The sequence below is a fragment of the Pelobates fuscus genome, chromosome 3, assembly GCF_036172605.1.
Source record: "Pelobates fuscus isolate aPelFus1 chromosome 3, aPelFus1.pri, whole genome shotgun sequence".
In the NCBI taxonomy this organism is placed as follows: Eukaryota; Metazoa; Chordata; class Amphibia; order Anura; family Pelobatidae; genus Pelobates; species Pelobates fuscus.
Genome location: NC_086319.1, coordinates 55652509 through 55678340, shown reverse-complemented (window position 1 = coordinate 55678340; position 25832 = coordinate 55652509). Strand labels below are relative to the sequence as shown.

Sequence of the window (25832 nt, the reverse complement as noted above, 5' to 3'; positions counted from 1 at the left end):
TGAGGGTAAAAGGAGCACATATGAACTGGATCACAGCTGACCTCATCCAAATGTACCAGTTTCGGGATTCTTTGTGGTCAAAGTTAAAGCGTACTGGCTCTATGAATGATCACTGTGCGTATAGACAATGGCTTAATATATGCACAAAACAAACAAAATTGGCCAAGGCCCAATATATCTATGAAAATCTGAACAATAACATCTCAAACCCTAGAAACTTTTGGAAAGTCATAAATAAACTACAAACTCCCCCAATCCACTCCCAACCCTCCACTGTCAAAGTGGATAACCAAACCCTGCAACTTCCCTTAGATGTAGTAAATGCCTTTAACAATTATTTTGTCAGATGCTCTACTGCCCTGATTGCCAAGCTAATAAATGGCACACATCCTGAAACTACAAATATGGATCAAGTCTCACTAAATTTGCAAAGGCCCAATATAGACAAGTTCATTTTTTAGACCTGTACCTGTTAGTGTCATTGAAAAACATCTTAATAATCTAAAAATGAAAAACCAGTCCGGACCTGACCAAATCCCAGCAATGCTGTTGAAGCTCAGTGCGCCAGCAATTGCTAAACCCGTCGCAACTCTAATTAACGAATCCTTGGTGTCTGGATACATACCCAAACTTTGGAAGACTGCGAGAGTAGTGCCTATCCATAAAAGTGGTGACACTACTTTGGTTTCTAACTATCACCCTATATCATTGCTCCCGGTATTGTCAAAAACCTTAGAAAAATGTGTCCATACGCAACTATGTGAGTATTACCAACAATCAAACTATCTGACCCCTGATCAATCGGGCTTTCGCCAGAATCACTCCACTACAACTGCCCTCTTAAAAGTTTATGACTTCCAAACTGGCATGGAACAAGGAGACCTAACTGGAGCTATTTTCCTTGATTTTGCTAAGGCCTTTGACACAGTAGACCACGACATTCTACTGCACAAACTCAAAAACTCAGGTATTGGTGATAATTCGCTAAACTGGTTTCGATCGTATGTATCGGATCGCTCGCAATATGTGTCCATTTCCGACAGCGACTCCCTCCCTCTCCCAGTCACGTGTGGTGTTCCCCAAGGTTCCCTTCTCGGCCCCCTACTATTTTCATTATTTATAAATGATCTGCCTAATGTCTGCAAATCCTCAAATGTACACATGTACGCAGATGGCACGGTAATCTATGCAAGCAATTCCGATCTACTGCAGCTTGAGGCTGTGCTCCAAGACCAGTTTACAGAGGTAGAAAAGCGGATCGCAAAAAACAAACTGTTCCTGAACACTGACAAAACTGTCACAATGAACTTTGGAACAGTACCTAAATTACACAAATTACACAATTCCCACCTATCCATGAAAACAATTTCAAATGGCACACTGACCGCAGTCCACTCTTTCAAATACTTGGGTATGATGTTAGACCCCAATCTATCTTTTGGCCTCCACATAGAAAAGCTTGCACCTAAACTTTATCCAAAACTAGGTGCCCTGTACAGAAACAAATCCTGCCTAAGGCCTTCAGTAAAGGAAAAGATTGTACAGCAAATGCTGATGCCAATCATTGATTATGGGGATGTAGTATATGCATCTGCATCGCAATCCCACATTAATAAACTCAACACATTGTATAACTCGTTCTGCCGATTTTTGCTACAATGTAATTACAGGACCCACCATTGTGACATGCTAAAAGAACTAAACTGGCTGTCGCTGGAATCCAGACGTACCCTTCATCTTTCCAGCCTTGTGTTTAAGAGCTTTTCTGGGAAACTCCCACGCTACCTGAACGCAATGCTTTCCCCGGCTGTTCCCACTTCCTATAACCTCCGATCTAGTACCAACACTTTACTTAGTCTACCTCAATACAAAAAGAAAGCAGCCCGATCCTCCTTCTCCTACAGAGCACCGCATTTGTGGAACGACCTCCCGCACAAATTAAAATCTTCTCTAAGCTTAAAGTCCTTTAAGAGATCCCTCTCTACATACCTCAAAACAGAATGCACCTGTCCTGGTTGATTATATATTTCCTACCTGTTCTATGTTAAATTTTGTATATATTGTATATTAATATTGTTTTTGTATTTTATTGTACACTAACTGTAACAATGCAATGATTTGTGGACCCAGGACATACTTGACATCGAGAGAAATCTCAATGTATCTTTCCTGGTAAAATATTTTATAAATAAATAAATATACTAGCTCTTTTTTCTCTCATTTTCTTATATACCACTAAGGGGTAGTATATTGTCATTTATTACATCTGTACATATTTACATTGTTAGTTTTTGGGATTGTACCATTTTGATGATACAGATTTATGGAGTTTATGTATTAATTGTTTATTGTTTATTTTTCTACTTATGTTTTTTATTATTATTTTTATCTCTATATTCATTTTTATTTTTTATTTTATAATTTTTTTATTTTTTTATTTATATTTATTTTTTCAGTCATTTTATATTTATTTTTACGATCATTATTTTTATTTTTTTATGTCTAATTTATACATTTAGTTTATTATTATTTCATCTTAATTTATATTTGGATTTACTGTTTTATTATTTATGTACATTATTTATATTGTATTATTATGGTTACATTTCTGATTTTTTTATCCCCTTATGTCTGTATGGCGTCAGATTGCCTGTTCTGTGCATTTTTCTTTAACATATAGATCTCTCTTGCGTGCGTTATAGCACGCTCGATGCTTTAGTGTTTGGGACTCTAGTTTATTGTACGCATGCGTCTATCACCGGATGGACGTCACAGGAAGCGCGTCATTGCGTTCAAGGGCTGGAACGCACGCCACCGGTGATCGGTATCAAGAAGAATTACCACGGGTATAAGAAGCTCTTCTACAAAGATCCAGCATATATCCCTGAAGAAGTCCCTGACATATTTTCGGACGAAACGCGTTGGATATTGGACTCTTTATTGTTTTATTCACTTTTTAATATTTTATATATTTCTTTTCTTTGCTCTGCTGCCTAAGTTGGAATTGTGCTCCAATTGACCAGTTCCCACCACGCTGCTATTCAGTTCCACTTGGAGTGGAGATATGCCTGTTACATCTCTATGTTTGTAAGTGCAATCTAATAAATATATTTTGTATTTTTCCTACATACTTCACCATGTATGGCTCTTTTTATCCATTCTTTTGAAGACATTTATATTGCCTGAATCTACTATCAAGCTCATTACTACATATACCCCAGGGGGGTGAGAGGCCTGATTTCTACCTTTGTTTGTGAGTTTGCTACCAGCACCACATTTCTCACTATTATTATTATTTTGTGTTACGCTATGATCTGTATTTTTTATCATTCTAGATTCAATACTATCCTCATATAGAATACTTGTCATGATCTGCTCTGCTCTGTTCTGATGTCTGGACTTGACTGCTGGTATCCAGTACTCTTTTTGCTATTCTTGCTTAGTTTTCCTTGTTTATTTGGTTTTCTAGTCTATGTCTGGTTTTCTTTATGCTGGGATTGCTGGGTTCATTCCTATAGTTGGTTCCTGGATTTCCCAGTCTCCAGGTTTCCTTTAAATGTTTGTTTTATGTTGCCACACCCGTTTGTTTTCCATCATTCCTTTCTGTATCAGAGCCCTGCAGGCAGCTGCTCAAAGCTTCTGCCCTTTCTTGCAGGTAAGTGCTATATATGTCTACTTAGGATGTTTTAGCATACTTTAGGCAGTGTAGGACATCTTATGCAAAGCTCGCATCCAAAATGAAGGCCTTGATCAGAGCTTGGTTAGGCAAACGTTCAATATGTAAAAATAAAGGAGGACTAATAGCAGCCACAACTGGATGCACTCACGGTAGCAGCTTGTCAGGATTACTGTTTGATCCAGCACGTAGAACTGTATAGCACGGATGTCAAATAAGTAACGTATTACGGGTCCTTAGAATGGCCGGATTTAACGTACATAGAATAGTCAAAATACTAGCCGAGGTCAGGGAACACAGAAAGGGACGCAGCAATCAGGAAAGCCAGGAGTCAGGATACCAGAATATAGAGAAGTCAATAAACAAAGCCAAAGTAAAAAAACAGGTAGAAAACTAATAACAGGAACGCGCTCTCGGACAATCACAAGGGAAACCACAACAGGGCACTGAGCCGGATGAGAACTGGGCCTAAATACCCCTCCTTTAGTTCTGATAGGCTGTAACCGGCCTTTGACCCCAAAGTCAGTTACCAGGTTTTATTTGCATAATTGCTGCTCAGCATTAACCCTTCTGTGGATTAGGTTGCTGCTCGGCACAACTTTTCCTGTGTGGACAGTAAATATCATTAACCACATTTCTATAAGCGGATGAATACGTGACACTGCTACAATTGAATGCCCATCGCATCGACTGCTGAACCAAATGTGAATCACAGAAAAGAAAACACTAAATCAAATTCACTGTGGCCAACAAGAGGTACAGCAAATGAAAATGTAAATATATATGAATATATCTACTGTCCCAATTTCCATGTTTGCTGAAATGCTGTATGCAATTTAAACCAAATATTATAGGAACCAGGACTTATGTTAGAGGGTAAGTCATGTAGAATACTTAACTGTATAAAGCAGCAGAATGAGCAAGGATTTTTTCAGGCTTCCTGTTATATAAGCTGTGCTCCTTTCTGATTGGTCCAATGAGTTACCTGTTCAAGTTTGGTTGTAGCACTATTTTGTTTTGTTAGTTCTACCTATCTTATTGTTAATCTATTTTTGCTGCTTCAAGTAGTATAGAAAGTATAAAACATAATATGAGCCTCCTGTCTAAATAACATTTAGGTTAGGGTTAGTGTAAGTATTGATGAACGTATTTTCAGGGTTATATACTAAAGTGAGTATTGTCACGAATTCAACGTGAATTTAAAATTTTAGGCCAAAGTAGCTCAACTGAGTTGAGAATTTTTCCATTTCAGCTATTTGACCTTAAATTTCCAATTTATTTTTAATTCTCGACAGTTCTCACATTAGTAAATAACCTTGTTAGTTTTATGGTACTGTAGAGTTTAATGTGTAGGGTAGCGTGGTAGGGTCGTATAGGGATTAAGGGGAGAACTTTACCATAAAGGCAGCAATGGGATACACCATGACCCAATGGTGCCAGAGATTAGTGGGAGTTACAGACCTGGGAGGCAGGTATTTCAACTGTCGTTATTAAAACGGCAGTAGACGCTGTTGGGGAATACATCTCCTATTAATCTCAGGCAGACCAGGATATGTATATCCCACTTCTGTCCAAGAATAGGGACTGCAGTCAGAAGGTAAGTGATCCATGCATTATAACCTGTTCGGTATGGAGAATATTGCACAGATGTGTGTATCTTATAATAATTGCAAAGTACCTGCATACATGGCATGGTTCGGTAACGGTTCATTTTCTCATACAGTTTGTCTAACACATCTTTGCTCTCGTTTTCTTCTGATGTTAATGATGACACAACACACACAACTGTGATTTGATCAGTGCATGACGTCTTGTTTATCAGTTGGTCATATTCCAAGTCGCTGACATAGGGAACCTGGTGGTTGCTGCATCTGCACATCTGGCCTTCTTGACCCAAGAGGACGTTTTGTAGGACAACAGGACATGCATGACAGGTCATGTGCCATGGGTTCTCAGAGTTTTGTTCAACAGATAGCAGAGGTCCAGGGGTGACTGTAGGCAACCTATAAGTACAGAAAGGTTAAGACACAAAGTACCTTAACAAAAAAAAAAAAAACATTCTAAAAGTATGATTTGCTTTGTGATTCATACAATTTCATGGGGTTATGTAGTAAACCTGTGAAATGTTGACAAATGAAAATTTTAATGGAAATTTAAAGCTAAAATAACTGAACAAGAAAAAACTGAAGCACTCATTATCTGATCAGCACACATTAAATATCCCCCACTTATAATATTGTAAAGCGCTACGGAATATGCTGGCGCTATATATGATACCCATAATACCCATAATAATTAGAAAATATCTGAGACCCTCTATGCGCCAATGCTATCCTCTTTAAACGCGATTAGGGAAGGGCACCATCTGCCCTCGCAGTCCCTAATGGTGCACATCACGCTCATCCCAAAAGAGGGGAAGGACGGCGACTACTGCAATAACTACAGACCCATATCCCTCATAAATAGCGACACAAAGCTACTAGCGAAAATACTGGCGACCCGCCTGCAGCCGCACATCCCCACCCCTGTACACACGGACCAGGTGGGGTTCGTGATGGGGCGAGAAGCCAGGGACAATACAATCAGAGCTTTGTTGATAGCCCACGAGGAGTCAGGGGATCGGGGGCCTTCTCCTGCTATCCACAGACGCGGAGAAGGCCTTCGACAGGATCAGGTGGACCTACCTATTCCAGGCCCTCACACACCTTCTCATGGGGGCACACATGAGAGGATGGATAGAGGCAATATATAGACAACCCAAAGCCCAAATACTTGTGAATGTAGCACTTACAGACTACTTCACAATACAAAACGGCACCCGGCAGGAATGCCCCCTGTCGCCAATTATTTTCGTCTTAGCTTTAGAGCCATTCTTACAAGCAATAAGAAATAACCAGGATATCACAGGGATAGATATAGGCTGCACACAACAAAAGGTTGCGGCTTACACCGCCGACCTTCTCTTCTTTGTTTCAAAACCCGAAATCTCGCTCCCCAATATAATCAAGGCTTTTAAGGAATACGGAGAGATTTCAAATATGAAAATAAACTTCGCTAAATCATATATCCTTAACATCTCCATACCCCAACATCCGGAACCACCGCTCCGCCAGAGCTTCTCGTTCCAATGGGCAGACTCTAAAATCAGGTATCTGGGCATTTGGCTCACACAAAATAGCCCAGACCTCTTTAGAGAAAATTTTGCCCAGATGATGTCTGTGCTCAAGAGGGATGCGGGGGAATGGTCACACCCCCACATCTCCTGGTTCGGCCGTGTCCAGGTCATTAAAATGAACTTCCTACCGCGGCTGTTGTATTTGATGCAGACAATACCTATACGTCTCCCTAGGACATATTTTGAAACCCTACACAGGACCTTGAGAGAATACGTCTGGAAAGGGAAGAGGCCCAAATTCTCACAACTCACGCAGCCTAGGGAGCGGGGAGGCATGGCACTGCCAGATTTCCACCTCTACTATGTAGCGTGCCACCTCCTTAGAATACTGGAATGGTCGAAACTCAATGTCCACAAACAATGGAAAGTAGTGGAGGAGGCAGACCTGCAGATCCCTATAGCGCTTGCCCCATGGTTACCTAGAGGGAGACAGGACAAGACACCCATATACGTGGGGAATACCCTACAAGTATGGCACGGTATAGCAGACAGAGCCGGCCTTACCTCGTACCCGTCACCTCTGCTTCCCCTGACGCACAACGCAGTTTTCCCACCAGGACTCGACCCGCTAACTCTTAGGAGCATTATCCCAGACCAACTACCTAGGCTCCGCCACATCCACACACCGATGGGCCGGAAGACCCTCTCAGATCTCACAGGAGACCGACCCCCGACCTTCATACAGAAGTTCACATACGCACAACTGACAAGCTATCTCCAGACTCTACCTCAGGGTAGGGCCCTGCGACGTACCCCCACGGAGTTCGAGCAACTGTGTCTCTACCCGGAACCACTCCCGCACGGGATATCCATATTATATGGCCTGCTACAAAAACAGATCCCAGTAGACACCTAGGTTTAAGGGAAAATGGGAAACGGCCTTGAACCAAAAACCAAAAACGACGGGGAATGGGACAAAATATGCACATTAACACACCATCGTGCTGTCTTCAGCAGACACCAGGAGACCGCATATAAATTGCTCACACATTGGTACCGCACTCCGGACATACTACACAACATACACCCAGATCACGCCACACAATGCTGGCGATGCGGGACAGGGACAGGGACACACATACACATCTGGTGGTTCTGTGAGAAGATACAACCCTTCTGGCGAGGGATACACAAAATGCTACAGACATTCTCAGATCAACCCCCACCATTTGACCCAGTGGCAATGCTCCTACACCACACTACCGTGCCTAGTAACAAATACAAAAGATCACTGACCATACGGATACTAAATATTGCAAAACAACTCATTCCCCAACACTGGAGGGACACAGAGGCCCCTACCCTTAGGGAGTGGTTTGCGAGAATGGAAGACCTCAGGGTGACGGAAGACATACACATGAAGACTACGGATAGGGCACAGCGATACCTGGACATTTGGACACACTGGATACTGACAAGGACAGGGGACAAATTCTTGGACGCACTCGGGAAGACTGGTCAACCTTAAGACCCCTGACCCCTAGAGGCACAGGTTGACAACCCCTACGCGACTCACGCCAGGAAGCAACACCTGACTACTACACCCCAACAGACAGATCCCTTAGGAATACCCTCCCCCCCATCCCATCCACTAAAGACGGACGCCTGACAGACTGATGGGCAAAGCCACACAAGAACCTCAGCGTGACCTCGGCCACTCACACCGAATGCGGGCATAACGATGCCCAATGTACTAATGTACACTGGTTTCTGAAATGACCCTTAGACCAAAACATCGGGGCTTAAATGTCCCAAGACGATACAATGCACGCTGAACCGCCTGAGACCTGCGAGTCTCTCATAACGCGCAATTAGGAAAAACAGAGGCCGGAGTGCCTCCACACACGCTACATCTATAGATGGACCTATTAGTCCTGCCCGAACCTATGCTCCGAAATGCCTAATTCTGTTCACCGATTTTGTTTTAAGGTTACTAAGCGACCTATTGTATTGATATTGATATCACCTGACTGTGGCAAACCTAGCCACTTCTGTAATGTTAGACTTTACTTGCCATAAAGGTTGTCTGTATTATAGGCTGTGTACTATGTGTCTCTGCTGTGTATGCTGTGTCCCTGGTAATTCGTATGCTTGCAGCCGTAAACTGTTAGCCTGCAGTCAGTTTGTTTCACGAACAACCACTATCTGGGCCGTTCGTGAACCGAAGATGGCCCCCCCTGGTAGACCACACATTAAGGGACGTGTGGCCCTCGTTAACCGATTGCAACAATGTTGCAATCGGTAATTAAGTGGAATCCTAGGTGGCCGTCGTTCGGCTACCGACCACGTGGTGGTCGGCCATCTTGGATTCTTTGTTCCCCAGCTGTGTTTTGTCGTCGAGCGCGTGGAACTAAAAACGGCTGCTCGACAACACGAACACCGCTGCACTTCCAGGCCGTTCGGGAACCCCGGTATTCACCTATTATGTGTTCCACTTAATATTCGGTACATTTGAAACAAATTTATTATACGAATGTATTCCATGCGGCGTTCGGCTAGTTTAGCTGGGATCTGAGCGGTATTCACACGAAATGTACCCACAGACCCCAGCTATCTACCGAACACCGGTTCGTGCAAATCAGACGAAATTTGTTAAAGTTATATATTTTAATGTAAATTGACGGTTCTGCTGCACGAGGGGATAATCCACTTAACTCTATTTCAGTGGGAGTATCCCTCTCGTGCAGCGGTGCCTGATGGGAGAAATGTATCAACGGTTAAGTCCCCCATGTAGTCCCTTACTGTATTAGCCCTGCTTTGTCAGTAAGGAGACCCCTTGCATGGGGACTTGCATAAATACTGGATTTTCTGAATAAAGCTGCTAGTTGACTCCCAGACTGTGTTTCGTTTGGTTATTGGGAGGATTGGGGACATTGCCTTACTTTTCAGCGCTGACTGTGGATTTACCTGTTATACCAGCGGAGATCGTGGATTTTAATATTGCACTCCGCTACACTGACTATTTGATATATATTAACAAACTCACTGTTTTGAAGTCAAGCGGGGACCTGCGCGTCCCATAGAGATTTAATGTGACATAAGAACGAGAGACCTGCGAGTCTACCACATATATTTCTCAGACAGAAAAGGGGGCCTGCGTGCCTCATTTCATAACACCATTTGGGAGACCAAAATGTCTCATCTTTACGAATGTTTAATGTTGTATACCATGGCAATAACTCCTGCAAAATACATAACAATAAAAAATATATTTACCAAAAAAAAATAATAATTAGAAAATATCTATAGTTTGTAAATGTTACCTTGATTTATTGATGATCAGTAAATTAGATACACTCTTACTGAGACTGGATTCTGTAATGGTTCGTTCTTTTTTCGAACTTCGAAGAGAAGAAGGTCTGCAAATAACGACAATAATAAAGTAAATCTCTGAGAAATGTATTCACATTCTTGGAAATATATATGAAGAAATGGCTGCTTGATGTATAACTATTCTGACTCAAATTTTAAGTTCCATGGTCTGGATTTGTTAAATGTAGTATGATTTCATTATCAAACCACTGTCCCATATTTTATTTATTTTTTTGTGGGTACAGCACAGTAAAAGCCATATCATGTGTTATGCATACATTTCAAATCAGTTAACATTGAGCTGAATAACAATCATTACACATGGGTGAGGACTACCCGGTTTTGTATTTTATGGGCCTGGTCAGCCCTGTTTCGCTTATTTTACAGAGCTTTGACACTGGTTTGGTAGGGTGGGGGTTACATCTGTACAGCATCAAGTGCCTGTATGCCTGTTTTCAGTGTGTGACTTGTATTATAATATTAGGCACCTCTAGGTGTGGACTTATGAAGCTTGGGGCCTCAGTCAGTTGAGTTCTGGTGAGTGTGTTTGTCATAGCTGGGTTGGACTGTCTAGGCTGCGAGCTGCAAGTGCTGCAATGAGTTAGCGGTAAATTACAAGCTGCTTTGCGCACTTTGAGGGAAAAAATAAGGGGGAGGGTGGCTTAGCATATATGATAATTCAGTGGCTTACGGAGCCAGTATTGCGATGGCAAGGAGAGAGCGTAATTAGAAACATTTTTTTTACGAAAAAAGGAGAAATAAGTGAACAATGTAAACAGCATAGGAGACAATAAACGTAGAACGGAACATGCATATCTCCTGCTGTCTGTAACGGATAAAAGGTATTCAAGTCCCTCTCAGTTGCTGCCGTTTCAGGTTGTTGAGGCGGTGGTTGTCTGAACCTCTCCTCTGGGTACAAAGGGGGTAATCTCCGCTACAGTCCATGTTGGACGGGTTGTTGCTTGAGTCGTTAGCCCTGGGAGGCCAAGTGCTTGTAAGAAGGCTGGTATGTCGGTTGCGTGGGAGAGCTTATGTGTCTTGCCTGCTTTTTCAGCCTGCAGGCGGTGTGGGCCCCATTTGTAGGGGATGGCTTGATCCTGGAGTAGCTGAATGACCGGACGAAAGGTCTTCCGCCACATCATGGTGTGTCTTGATAAGTCTCTGTAAAGCGCCAGTTGTGCTCCTTCAAAAGCCAGTGTGGGGGAGCCTCTCGCGGCCCCCATAAGCATTCCCCTATCGGAGTCCCGCACAAACTTGATCATTACATCGCTGGGTCCTTCACGTGGCACGGAGGCTGCCCTGGTGAGTCTGTAGCAAGAGTCTATCGTGACCAGCTTAGCTTGTCGCGGTGTCAGTAGCGTAGCTATAAGCTGCCGGCAATTCTGATCCGGTGATTGTCTCCGGCACTCCCCTGACTCGCATGTTCCTTGCCTTGTTCCGGTCCTCCATGCCGGCCAGTTGGGTTTGTTGGTCCGCATATTGTTTGCGGAGGGAGCTCAGCGCTGCGTCTGTCGCGCTTTGCGCTAGTTTGGTGTCCCCAAGGCCCACTTCCACATTTGCCACTTGCTGGTGAGAGTAGATATGTCTGCCCTCACCAGCGCCATGTCCGCTTGGAACATGGACTGAATGTCCTTTACAAGAGCTTTAATATCTGCCTTGGTGGCTGGTGCAGCGTCCCCCATGTCCATGGGTCTTTGAGGTATCTGTTGCTCTTGTCTCGGCACTGCAGGCTCTGTATAATAGCTGTCATCATCCAAGGACTGTGCAGTATAGGCCTCTGGCGCCATCTTGGAATCTGCAGGCCGCGAGGCAGCACGGAGAAAAGCCCCTATATCTCTGGACCCTGTGCTCGGGTCCGCTCTCTGCTTCTTACACTTCTTCCCCATAGTGTGAGTATACTGTGTGCCGGCTTTGGAGCTCGGTGCGCCCGTGGATTGCGGCTCCGGGCGGGTTAATTTCAGTATCTCGTACGGAGCTGTTAAAATGTGCGGCCGGTTAGCTCGGGTGCTGGCTCCGCCCCTCGTCCCATATTCTTTGTTAAAACACATTAGTACAACTGCGCAGGGAGGAGTAGGAGGCACAACAGGGATGGGAGATGGCACTAAGGGACACTGGGGGGGGGGGGGAGACAGACCACAAAGGGACACTGGGGTGGGGGGGGGAGAGACCACTAAGGGAAAGATGGGGAGGGACGAGAGACCACTAAGTGACACTAGGGGGTGGGGGGGAGACCACTAAGGGACACTGTGGGAAGGAGTGACCACTAAGGGAAAGATGGGGGGGGAGACCACTAAGAGACAGTGGGGGGGAGGAGGAGAGACCACTAAGGGAAAGATGGGGGGGGGGAGAGACCACTAAGGGAAAGGTGGTGGGGGGCAGACCACTAAGGGAAAGGTGGGGGGGGGGAGAGACCACTAAGGGAAAGGTGGGGGGGAGACCTAGGGCGGCAGAAATCCTTGCATCGGCCTTGCCTGGTGTGAATATAGGTATATTCACACCAGGCTGACTGTCAACCTTGCAAAGCCAACCCTTTCAGCACAAAGACAGCCCATTATAAACTATAATTGCAGTTGAAAACATGTTTTACTGAAGGCCTTCATTCTATTAAAACCACAATACATAGCGTGAGCAAAGTTTAACTCCTGCCTATTGAAACGTACAAATTGAGACTTCACTGCACCAGTAAACTATTTGCATTGTGTAATTCTGCATATGCACCGTGATTTATGACATTTGTCAATCTTTAGGTTTTTCAGTGCTCAGAATAACGACATGCTTGTTATGCCACAATAGCAGGAATAAGCCATCGTAAACATTGCAAAGTAAACAACAGTAACATGGCATATACGTTAACAGCACATGTTTTAGGTATGAGGAGCATGCTTAGAGCATATATACGTCAATAGATATGCAATCTTGGGTAACAGTGAAAATAAGCTTTACTATTTGACAATATGGCTTATCTAAATTGGGGGAATTAATAAAACATGCTTGTAAGCCATATGATATGAACAAAGTAGGTTAAATACCACTGGGGCTGGCCACGGGATATGGGCATGCAAAGCAGGTGGTATGGAACTTAGAGCTGGTGTGAGGTGTACAAGAGGGAACATTCCTCTAAAGTGTGACCCACTGGTATTGAACCTCTAAAGCTTGCACTCTAGATAGTATTAATGTGCTATACAAGGTTAAAAACAAAAGCATAATAAATAAGTAAAGTAAATAAAACACATAAAGAACACAGATACATCAAATAAATGCCTAGGAAGCCCAGATAGGAGATAAATTGGAAGAAAAATAGGGCTATCTAAACAGGTGAGAACTCTTTAATCCGATGCCCAGCATGGGAAAATGCAGTGACCTCTCATCAGATCCGACAAAGGTACTAACTCGGAGGGAGTGAGGCAGGGCTACCTTTCAATCCCAGGCCTGCACGGAGGCCAGCATCTTGGTACCATGGATTTGGTGTCTCTGGGAGTCCAAGTCCTTCCCACAATGGGGGTGACAGGAGACTGTGATGGTTCAATGCCGCCTGTGGTGGATAGTCTTCCTTCTACATGGACGATGCTTTGGAGGGTTACCCTTAAAGGCCTTTAGCTTAGGTGGGTGCACCTTGCGGGATACAGGTGGCTGTGGCAATGCTGTGCCTGGATTGACCCCGCTCACCTCCAGTTCGTAATTCCCACGGTTCTCTTCTTGTGGTGTAATCCGCATAACGCGTTTCTCCAGGATGTCCCAGAAGCGTGAGAATATTCCCTCCAGCCGTAGCACAGACTGTTCCAACTAGGAACAGCAATCTGTCTAGGACTTCTCAGAAGTAGGCTCATGAGGGAGAAGCGCAGTCACCATCTTGCCACTCTCGGTCGCGTCTTTCATGCAGGTTGCTATCTGGCTCTGGTTTCCACACAAGGAATAGTGGCCAGCCAGTGGGAACCGAGATAACCCCCACCAGTCCAAAGGGGGGGACGCGGGGTGTCATGCGAGTAGCTATGCATTGTGGGCCCTGTGTCGGGAGATCATCCACCTCCCCCAACCAACGGACCCTCAGACCAAGTAGGCCGTACAGTCGGAAGTAGTGAGTGCAACGCCGGACGATTATAAGCAGGTATTCTCGAAACCCCCCCTCTGTTTAGCAACGGTTTGCTGCTTGTTCAGGGCTACTGCATGTAGGGTCTAAGGCAAAAAAATGAGTAAATTCAGCTCAGTTTAGCTGGAGCTGAGAGGAAACACGTCTGGCCATCTTAGCTGTCCGGCCCCGCCCCTCGAGATTGGAGATTTGGAGTATTCAAGATTAAAGAAATACCATAGAGGAGCTGTCCATCCATTACACATACCTCCTTTCAATTATTTCAACTTGACAGCTTCAAATTTAATAAGACTTCCTGTATCAGACCATGGACATATTTATATTTGTGGAGGTTGGATAATACCATTCAGTAGCTGACATTTTGTAAAATATTCTGTTTTTTGGAAATTTTCTTACATGCATTTCACACTAAGGCATGGTTGATGATAAGAAGTATTGTCCTTTCTATTTCTGAGTGTCCGTGGAACATGGGATGACCTAATATAGTTATTAAAATTGCCAACAAGCATATTATATCAATAGAATTGACTTTGTAAAGCTTGCACACCCACTTTGGTGGTGTACGTATAGAACGGGAGACAAGGAAACACTGAGACACAGAACATCAAAGGCAGAGCGTCTCCGCACTCTGAATGTCCTGCATATACCATCAGCTGTTGACCGTTTTAACATTAATGACATTGTAAGAACTGTCTTTGAACTTGTGAAGCAGGAAAAATAAATCTGTTTTTCTAGGAAAAAACAGGAAAGTCTGATTGCGTTATATGTTTTTATGTGACACAGAAGAACATATTTATGTATATTATACCATGCAAGCTTATCTTGTCAGAAAAAAAAGAAAATTATACAAACACACATATATACGAAAAAGTATAATGTAGAATTATTTTTTTAAGATTTCATTTTTCTACACATATCCATTTTGATGAGAAAAAAACCCTTTTAACGGGACAAGTGAAGCACCAAAACCACTATATCTGTAGTGCATTCAGACATATGTAAACATTGCCAGTTGTGAGAAAAGTCAATGTTTAGATTTACCATTAAGTATGCCTCTAGTGACTGTCAATAAGAAAGACACTAGAGGCACTTTCTAATGAAGACTTTCAATTATTGAATTCCATCATATTTGGCATCACCAAACACTGTGAAGGCTTCTTATAGAAAAGCTTTGGAATGAATGCTTTTCAATGAGAAGCATCTGATTGGCAGACTGCAGCTTTGTCACATATGCGCCATAGAACCCCAGTACGTCCCTATGAGCAGAGTTGGAATGGCCCAATATTATTAATCATGTTAATCTTACTGCAGCACCAGGAATATTGCAGCATTGGATTAAATGTTAATTTCATGTATTTCAAAATTGGGGGCTCAATATTAATGTCAGTCTTTAACACACAAATTCATATTCAAGAAAGAGTTGGCACCTAGATATGATGCAGTCCAAACATGCCAAGACATTTCAGATTCCAGGATAAGGGATGTTCTCGCTGCTTTACAATGTATAATAATATTTGACCTACGGTATTTGGTACTTTTCTTTAATAATTTCTAAAAGCAATTTCAAGTAAGATGTCCACAAGTATATGATTTAAAAATGGATTCCTCTTGAAAATATATTGTGCACTTAGCACCTGTACTCATTATTTCTTCACTTGTATGCAATTTGCTCCAGGTGTTTTTTGTACGGATCATTTAATTTATGGTTTCAGTGGTAGGATACTCATTGTAGTAGTAGAAGTCTCCTCCCACAAAAACCCTTCTTGTGTTCATGCGTGGTATTCTGAATTGGAATACTAGCAGAATGTTGTTATAGATCCAATATTTTCTATAAATATAATGGTCGGTATTTTATTCCTCTCTGTCATACCTGGGAGAAGTAGAGCTCCGAGGAGTATCCCAACGCTTCATGTGGGTATAAGCTGGAGCAGACCGAAAACGTTCTTGAAGAAGACTTTCTGGACTCGTATCCTCTGTATCAGTCTGCTTGATGGTTCCTGACTTTGGAGCAGATAATGTTACAGGAAACACAATGGCAGACTGAACTTTACGTCTCCTTGACATTTTTGGAGGAGCCTCGGACATCTTTTTTATATGAGGGGAGTCAATACCTACAAAAAAACAGCAATTCAGAAGATTAAAGATAAAACAAAGATTGATTTACGTTTAACTTGCTAATGAAGATGACACCAGAGTTCCATCATGTATCATGGTCTGGGGTTATAGTACATTTAAGTGTTTTCTCAAGAATCTGCTTTTTATTTTTTACCCTTGAGATTCCATAAAGGCAATTAAAACAGCTTGCACAAACTAACAGAAGAAAGGAATAAACATCTCAAGTTCACTGGAATAATCACAAACACCTACACAAGTGCAAGCAGTGACATTAGAATGATATAGCCTTCCGACATGGTATAGGATACATTTTTGTGCTTAATGCCTGATCATAGCTGCCACCCCTTACATATTTACAGACACCTGTATATTGCATAATAGAAAATCTTACCCATCTCCCTTTCCCCATATTAGCAACCACCACCAAAGGACCCCCGACACTGCAGACGGCGATCATAACAACCCACCGCAACCACACACTTATCCTACCCCCAACGCAATCCAGCAGCGAAACAAACAAAGTCTGCTGACCGCTAGAATGCAAACTGCAAAAACGAAACAGACAATCCTAGGACTAACCCTCCCCTCCCCCCTCCTTTCTGTAACCCCACCTTAATGAAACGAAGGCATAACCAGCAACAATATGCAAAGATACCCCCACAACACAAGGGCACAAATGCGAAGATAAAATACACCCATAACGCAACAGGGACGGATGAAATAGGCACGGTAACAAAACTCCCCGCCACCTAGCCCGTCACAACCACACATCATCACCTTCCGAAGCCTAAAATACATCAAGCTAATACCAAGGGAACGAGGTGACCTTCTCTAAAATGAACATAACCCAGACAACACAAAGCCTAACAGATCATGTATCTGAGTTCCAGAGTTACCCTTTACTTTTTCAGGAACACACTCAATATGGTGTCTCCTGACTTAGAATCCCATGACTACATAACAAAGATGACAGAAAAACAAAAAACAAAGACCATTGACAGACCGCAGTCCTAAGAAAAATATCAATGACCGAAAAGACAGGCCTTTCAAAAACCAAATGTACCTCTAACCAAATCATTGTCTTCTTTCTGTACCTGTACAGTTTCATTGTACCTCATGTAATTCGGCTTTTGCACAAGCCCAAGTTCTGTTTACAAGTTGTATTGTATGTCAATGCAAAAATAAAGAATTATAAAAAAAAAAGAAAATCTTACCCAAAGCCAAGCGGTAGTGGTCCATCCAGTCATCCACAATGTTTCGGACTTTTCTCTGGATCTTGTGGAGCTCCATAGCTGCACTATAGTCGTTTAATGTGCTTATTTGATTTTCAGGAATTTCAAGCGTTTTTGCCAGCTGTGATAAAATGGTCTAGAGGAAAACAGAACATTATTAAACAAGTAAAGGGGCTGAATTTTGATGGGAAGAGAGGGGATCAAAACACCTTATTTTATTTATCAATGTCCATGCTCCTCATAAAAAACACATTTGCTCAAAATTGCAAACAAAAATTTTAACCCCATACAAAGGTTTAATTAATTAGCTGCATTAAGCTTCAGATCCACTTTGTTGTTAATGTTAAACTCGATCTAGAATGTAAGCTCTATTGAGCAGGGCCTCTTCTTGTGAGTCTAGCTCGTCTTGTTACAAATACATGGCTGTTAGTCCACCGATTGTATAGTGCTGCAGAATTTATTGGCACTTTATAATTAATAACAATTATAACAATGCACAGTGAAATCCTTCTCATAAAGGAGTACTGGATCAAATCCTACACGGGTTGCTATCTGTACTCTTGACGTGCCATGCCGTGGAGGACACTAGAGAGGAACAGTGCTGTTGCACCCCAATTCTAGCTGTATTAAACATACATAAAGGAAGTGGGGTAGGAGGCTGTCTGATTGACAGTTCAGTGGGGTAGGCCTACACACAGAAGACATCACCTGGCATCAGTTGGAGTCTTGCATTCTGTATTCTAAATGTAAATTAAAGTAGACATCTCCTTTTTGGTGACAGTGTATCCGTATCAGGGATTCTTACACAATTCTTAGGTGTAAAATGTTTCCCTTTTAGTACAAGACAGGTTTTAAATTTCTGGCATTGTAACAGCTACCAATGAGGCATATCAATCTACAGTCTGATAGACCAGAACAGGTTTAAAGATCCTAATTGATTATGTGAACGGTACAAGAAACATTATCCTTCATGTAATTGAACATTTTCCAATTACATGAATGGTTGTATCAGTATCAGTCCTTCCTCTGGTCACACAACCAGCCACACCCTGTAAAGTGAAAGCTTGTTCTTGGCCATTTGAATGTTGAGAGAAATGACAGCACAGGATAACTTTACTACATAAACACCATCTTCAGAAATCTTGCAGATATTGAAGTGTTTATGGAAATGAGCCCAGTCTCGGGTGTTGCTAGAGGGACCAATGACCAGGGTCCAAGGGTAGACTTTATGACCTTTCCAAACCCTTGCCTATACCATAACTTGTTCTATGAATCACAATCACATCTTTGAATGAATTAAGATTGTATATAAACCTATATTTATGAACTACACGTCATGCTCTATTAAACCTACACCTGCTGTAAACCTGGCACCTCCAGAACAAACCCTAAAATTTCTGGTATGATGTTGTAGGTGCCTGTGTGCGCCTGTGCGTGTCTGAGGTTGTCTGTGTTTGCCCGTCTATGTGTGTGTGTGTGTGTGTATATATAGCTGTGTGTCTGTCTGTAGGAAAACGTTAATGTGCCAAGAGGCGTGTTAAGTGATGGAATTGGGGGGAAGGGGTCATCAGAGCGTTTTAGAAAGGAGTCACCAAATCATTTTTTGGGCTTGAGTCCTGGGTGTTTTTTACCCTAGTAACACCCCTGACCATGCTGTATAATTAACACCAAATATGGTGCAATAATTAATGTGTCTCTAATTTTTCAACTGGAGGTGCTATTTCTCTATCAATATTATAGAGGACTCAGGGCGTACTTAATTCTGGTTTCTTTAGGAGATCAGCCCACTCCAAGAATGCTCCTGTCCCTTTTTTACTGTAGGATAAAACAACAACAAGCCATTTTCTTATTTTTTTGTTCACAAAGTGTTCTCTTGTGTGCTCTCATTTTGTCCTCTGTATTGTGCCCTGCTTAACCACTTTAAATTATTTAGGATATGGCATTAGTTCAATTTGTATCCGTGACCTTCATTAATAAATAATGTATTGGGTAAAAGCAAAGACAGTAATACTATTTACCATAGAGAGAGAGCACATCTACAGTGGCAGGGGTCATTTTGGGATTATTCAATAAAATCAGAAAAATCCCTGAATTACATTTATTGTGAGGTATTTTTGTGATCCACCCTGCCCCCAAACTGCAATTCCAATTAGGAACAATTTTGAAACTGCTATAAGTTTTATATAGAAGTTACAGTTCCATACAAACATAGATATTGTGACATTTAACAAACAGAGCTGTAGCAGTTAGCACAGTTGGTGCTGTCTTCTGCAACTGTAATTGGAACAAATCAAAGCATAATACTGAAATATATAAGGTTTGTCTGGGCTCAAAATTCGCTCAGTTCTATTTGACAAATATGTATATATAAAAAAAAAAAAGTAGATTCCCCCCTTATTCCACTATTTAAACTTCATTAATAAGCGATAATGATAGAAAACATGGTGGAAAGATGGAGATTTCCCATAGCATGTTTTATAGTAAGAAAAAAATACATATAAACCAGGGCTGCAGTGATTTCGCAAAAGGTTTCAGGAGCCAAATGCATATTTTAGTGAAATACATTAGTGGGTCCGCAGATAACGACACTAACACGGTGACGAGTCTAACATGTTTTGTAAAATGTATTTTAATATTGAAGAATGGGTAACTGAGCTAATTTATAATTGACAAATGGTTCCTTAGTCCAGGGGTAGGCAACCATGTTGTGGACTACATCTCCCATAATGCTCTTGCAGCCATGATGCTGGCAAAGCAACAGGGGAGTTGTAGTCCACAATATCTGGAGCGATGACCTTTGCCTACCCCTGCCCTAGCTTTACATCATGTATGAAAGTTGGCCCCTGTTAACGCACATGCTAAGCACCACAACCACTGGTGACATCTTAATTGTGGTTTTGCTACATAGACGCTGCTAATTTGGCCGTTTAATATAAAACATTACCATTTCTGAGACACAGCAATGTTTAAAATTTGCCTAAAACATGTCTCTAGCAGGGGTTCTCAACCCAGTCCTCAAGGACCCCCTACCAGTCCAAGATTTAGGTATTACCTGGGTGTGTCTAAGGTGTTTAGAAAAAGAAGAAAAAAAACACCTCAGGGGGGCGGAGCCTGACTACCGAGCGGTACAGACGCGTCTGACACAAGCTCCTGCCGAGCGGGCATAATCCGGGGCAAAATCAGCGGCTATATAGCCTCGAAGTCACCTAGGGGTGCGCCACCCACGTCGAATGGTGCCCCCCCGAATCCAACGATACCACCCCGGGGCCTGTCGAGGCCAGGAGCACGGAGACTCAAATGCGGCCTACTGGGACTGAAGCCGGGGAGAGGCGGCCGCTCTCCCTGGCGCGAGAGCCTTTAAGCGATGCCACTTCAACTCACCCCCCCCCCCACTTTGGACCAGCGGGGGTTATCCCGGTCCCCACTGGTGACAAACCACCAGGATGGAAAGCAGGCGAACCAGCCACACGACATATCGGGAGAACAAGCACACGGCACAACCAAGATGGACGCCCAGCATGAACATAGAGAGCAGAGCACCCGCGCCCAGCTACCCAGGTCCCCCCTGGAGACATTTAACCGGCTCTGTACACTCATCAGGGATACTCTGCATAGCAGAGGAGCTAGTCGCCATCAAGCAGAAAGAACGGTGACCTCGTGGATACGGCCTGCAGCACGACGCAACTATTACAGGCAGATACCACAAGCATCCAAGACATCCAAGATGGCCGTCCGGCAACACAGATACCGACGGGCCCTAAGAAGGAGAACGGCGCCATGTCTACCGGGCGCGCACTTCCACCCGCGACTTAAACCAACCGGAAGTACAAAACAAGAAACGCAACAGAATAACACAACCGACCAAAATCCCGACATGCTGCGCAGCAGGAATCGACTCTACCCAAAGAACATCGCCACACAAGTAACTGTGCAGCAAAGCCCACAGCAAAAGGTCAACATACCAGCAGCACCAAAGGCCTCAAAATGGAGACGTGGGGGAACACATCCACTGCCCCAACGACAGGCAACCCGGACACCTGGAATCGCAACAGGACATGGGAGCACCCACACCAAGAACGCAATGCAAAGGGTCCGCATGATGCTGACATTTCCCCAGCTGGGTATAGGCTGAGGGGGAACTCGGCGACAGGGAAGGTCCAGCAGACCTTGCTTGCATCCCTCCCTCACCATTAAGGACGCATTCCAGTTCCTTTTGCAGCCTCCACAGCTTGATCTCCACAAGACCCAGCACAGGCCTGTGTACCCCTTTATGCCTGACACTTTTCTTCTCCTGCTATTACTATGCTAGTTATCTGCTATGTATATACAGATCATCTTCTAACCTAGCTTGTTTCACACTATGACTTTTATTATGTTTTATATTATAAGATGTGCCACTAAACATATAGTTGCTTTATGATTCGGTCAAGCATGACATATTAAGTCACCAACAGTGTATTGCACCTCCAAGTATACACTGAGCTACATCCTGCACTTACTGCTAAGCTTAAACAATAATAGGCACATCATAATGTAAACCCTTTAACTTCAATGATCCCACGCAGACCACACACAGGCAAACAAAGTCCTACTTAATGTACCTGTATGGCTGATGCTCTCTGTTGTACCATCCACCAGGGATACTAATTTACCTACGATACCTACTATGTTTATGTTTTTCAGCCACATTATTTTAATCTTCTCAGGTCGCCTATATCTAAAATGACTGCCTGGTTTACTCGTACTTACTATGTTATGTTTAACTGCTTAACTAGCTACAATACCTTAAATATAAAAATTCGTGCTAACCCCTCAAATGATGCAAAGTAATGTCTTTAACAGTTTTCAATGCTACTCAACATGTATCATTAAATGCACTGCAACCCTCGCATTCGCTGTTGTGGCGATGCAGGATCCACTGTAATTTTATGCACGAGCAAAAATAAAGAATAAAGCCACCACTAGTAGTGGCTGTTAGACTGACAGGCACATTTAACGATACTCTCCCAAAAAACATATTGTCTAAATTCTTTTTAATACTTCTGTGCTTTCCTTATAAAACAAAACTAGCTATTTTTTAATTTTTTAATAAATAAATACATTTAAAAAAAAAAAAAAAAAAAAAAATATATATATATATATATATATATATATATAACAAAAATGTGTATGAAATGTAATGGAAATCCAGTTTTTTTCCCCTTACAGCTTTCTTTGGATTCTTTTTTGAGTCTTTATCCTTTCCCTTTTTCTTGATACCCTTGCAAAGCTCTCTCGCTGTTCTTGAAGAAAAATGTTCATTAGTCAGCAGCAGCCCCTGATATAAAGAGAAACACAATGCTTTAAGATCTAGCAAGACGTATTTATGACATACATGGCTCATAGTACATTCATATCTTACTCAGGCCCCAGCTGAGTATATTGTACGTCAACTTACCAGATCTTCCAGCTGCGGAGGGGCAACGTCAAGGAGGGGTGACAGAGATAAGCGCACAGTTTCATGCTGCCATTTGTAGATCAACGTAATAGCAAACTGACCCACAATCTTAACAGATATGTTTTCATTAACCTAAATAAAACGGAAATATTAGTGCATTTCTTCCAAATCAAAATGTTGCTTTCTATGTACTATACAACAATCTAAGCAACAAAACTATTAAAAAAAAGACACAACTTTACTTTATACTTGCAATTTAAGTACTTTATTGAGGGAACATTTTTTTTCATATAAGGCTCATACTGAAACTACCTAATACGGCCCATCCGTGGCCACTCTGTCTTCTTTAGTTTTTTGGGGGCAATTTGTTAAACCAGGCTATCTGAAGGACTTTCTATTCCTTTCTCCTTTTTCTCTTTGACATGGATTTGTAGCACACTGTACAGCTTTCACTAGACAGCCATTAGCTGAGCTACATACCCTATAATTCCACTGATGGGAGAATTCCTTTTTCCCATTTAATTTTTTTTTATCAACAGTATAGCATTCTGTCTGGATTGTCCCTTTAAATAACAGAATTCAAGGTGAATTGCCTTTCTAGATGAGCAAAAAATAGCGATTCCAGACAAAATCTTTATTCAACAGTTGGGTTGTTAATGTTTCACAAATTATGATTTAGCAAATAAAACATACTGATTATAGAACAATCCTGCCATTCGCTTGTTACCTGCAATGTAATTGGATCAGATAACTTTCCTTTCCGCGGCCATAGCCATTCTTTCACTATTTCACCTTCTTTATCAGACATCACTCCACCTATCTGGTTATACTGCAGAGCAAACATTTTGCTGACAAAACGGAAACAGAAGCAAAGTTAATTAAAAAAAATTAATGGAACAGTTTAGGCACCATAACAACTTCATCTACAGAAAGCTGCTATGGTGTCAGGAGGCCCCCGGGCACTCTCTTACCAGTCGATCTCCTCGGGCTTCTGAATTTGTGTTACAGGAAGCGCTGAGTGCCTTCAGGCAGGGGCGCCGCTGATTGGCTATAGCAGTCGGTTGATGTATGTACCTTTTTTTTATGAATGGGGAGCTACTGATTGGCTTAGAGCATCCACTGACAGCAGCGCCCCTGCCTGAAGGCACTTCGCACTTCCTGTAACACAGATTCAGAAGCTAGATGTCGCATGGGGCACCTGGAGATCGACAGGTAAGAGAGTGACTAAGTCTAAAGCTCCACCATTTGTAAACATCAACATGCTGGATCTACTTAAGGAAAAGTTATTCCTAATTTTGCTTGTGTATAATTTGGGGAGGGGGGCGGGAGTGTTAAAATATATAAATAATTTAAAAAAGGGTGCATGCAAGGGGGTTTTGCGACATGACCACCAGATAAAAAAAAAGGTGACAGAACCGTTTTAAAAGATGACAAGTTAACATCTGTTAGCGGTAGTAGAGTTGGGGAAACTGAATCTCCTGCCAGACGGTGAAACATAAAATTCAGCTGTGGCGGAAAGTGGCTCAGCCTGGGATATGGACAAAACAACCTCAGTCACAAGATGCTTAGTGAGTAGCAGCTGTGAGTTGCAGTTAGACACAGCAACCTGCTAAATGCTATAATGGAATGTACAACCTATTGTGTGATCCGTTACATATGTTTGAATCCATTTTCCATATTCAATAGTGATGCTAACCTGTCAGGGAAGCAGACACTGCCATGTCCAAAAGGGGTGAATGTTCCCAGCATGACCTGCTCTGGAGAGAATATATTGCTGTAAAACCCTCCGCAGGGCAGCCCTGAGGAGCTCTGACACACAGCTAGATGTCCAGACTGATAATTAGACAGCAGTTTGTTAAGGTAATATCGGGGAATATGTTATTAAACAAAAACAATGCATTACAGAATATTTCTATGCATTTTATAAAGCAGTCTGACTATCCTTCGGTGCTTTAACGTTATGGAGGCCATCCATCATTAAAAGGACACTATAGTCACCAAAACAACTTTAGCTTAAAGGACCACTATAGGCACCCAGACCACTTCAGCTTAATGAAGTTGTCTGGGTGCCTGGTCCATCTAGGATTAACCCTTTTTTTTTATAAACATAGCAGTTTCAGACAGCCGCTAGAGGCGCTTGCGTGCTTCTCACTGTGAAAATCAGCTGACCACTCTAGCCAATCAGCTGCCCCATGCCTGATGTCAATCTGCACTTCCTGACACTCCGTTACAGAAGCTGAATACCACTGAGCGGCCTGGAGGTCTGGAGCTGGACGAAGCCTTTGGGGTTAAATAATTTGAGAGCGGTTTAACCCCTTAAAGGAAAGAGAGCGCCCAAGGGCCTCCTGGCATCATAGCATTTTAATTTAGATGAAGTTGTTATGGTGACCAGAATGTTCCTTTAATTTGCTTAAAGGAACACTATAGTGTCAGGAATACAAACATGCATTCCTGACACCATAGTTGTGAAAATGCTATTTACTTGTCCTGTCCCTCCCTCTTCCCCCTCCCCCATTAAAAAGGTATTTTTACTCACCTTATTTCTAAAATCTGGTCACCCTGACTTTATGTTACAATGACAATGCCCCTCCCCTTCATGACACTGTCAAAAAGGGGCCAAGCATTAATGTCATTACAGTTATGCTCCCACCCCCCTGGAAAAATTCCTGCGGACGCCCATGAGTCTCACTGCTCAATTCTCTGCCATTTAGGAGTTAAAGCGGCACTGTCATGCCGAATTCCGTTTTTTTTTTTAACCCCCCTCCTGCCTCAACTACATCCAATCGACCCCCTAGTTA

The 25832-nt window shown here is 42.6% G+C and overlaps 1 protein-coding gene across 2 annotated transcripts in view; it reads right to left on the bottom strand.

Annotated features, from left to right (window-relative positions):
• Nucleotides 1-24869, bottom strand: part of C3H3orf20 (chromosome 3 C3orf20 homolog) — a 48968-nt gene extending 24099 nt beyond the window's left edge. For both annotated transcript variants that reach the window (XM_063445149.1, XM_063445150.1), the window contains exons 1-8: nucleotides 24731-24869; nucleotides 23762-23882; nucleotides 23035-23166; nucleotides 22804-22914; nucleotides 17580-17733; nucleotides 16121-16361; nucleotides 10115-10210; nucleotides 5355-5679 (exon numbers count right to left, since the gene is read on the bottom strand). In XM_063445149.1, the coding sequence (XP_063301219.1) occupies nucleotides 5355-5679; nucleotides 10115-10210; nucleotides 16121-16361; nucleotides 17580-17733; nucleotides 22804-22914; nucleotides 23035-23166; nucleotides 23762-23882; nucleotides 24731-24783 (1233 nt within the window). In that variant the 5' untranslated portion in view covers nucleotides 24784-24869. The remainder of the gene's footprint in view (nucleotides 1-5354; nucleotides 5680-10114; nucleotides 10211-16120; nucleotides 16362-17579; nucleotides 17734-22803; nucleotides 22915-23034; nucleotides 23167-23761; nucleotides 23883-24730) is intronic.
• Between the last annotated feature and the right edge of the window lie 963 nt (nucleotides 24870-25832).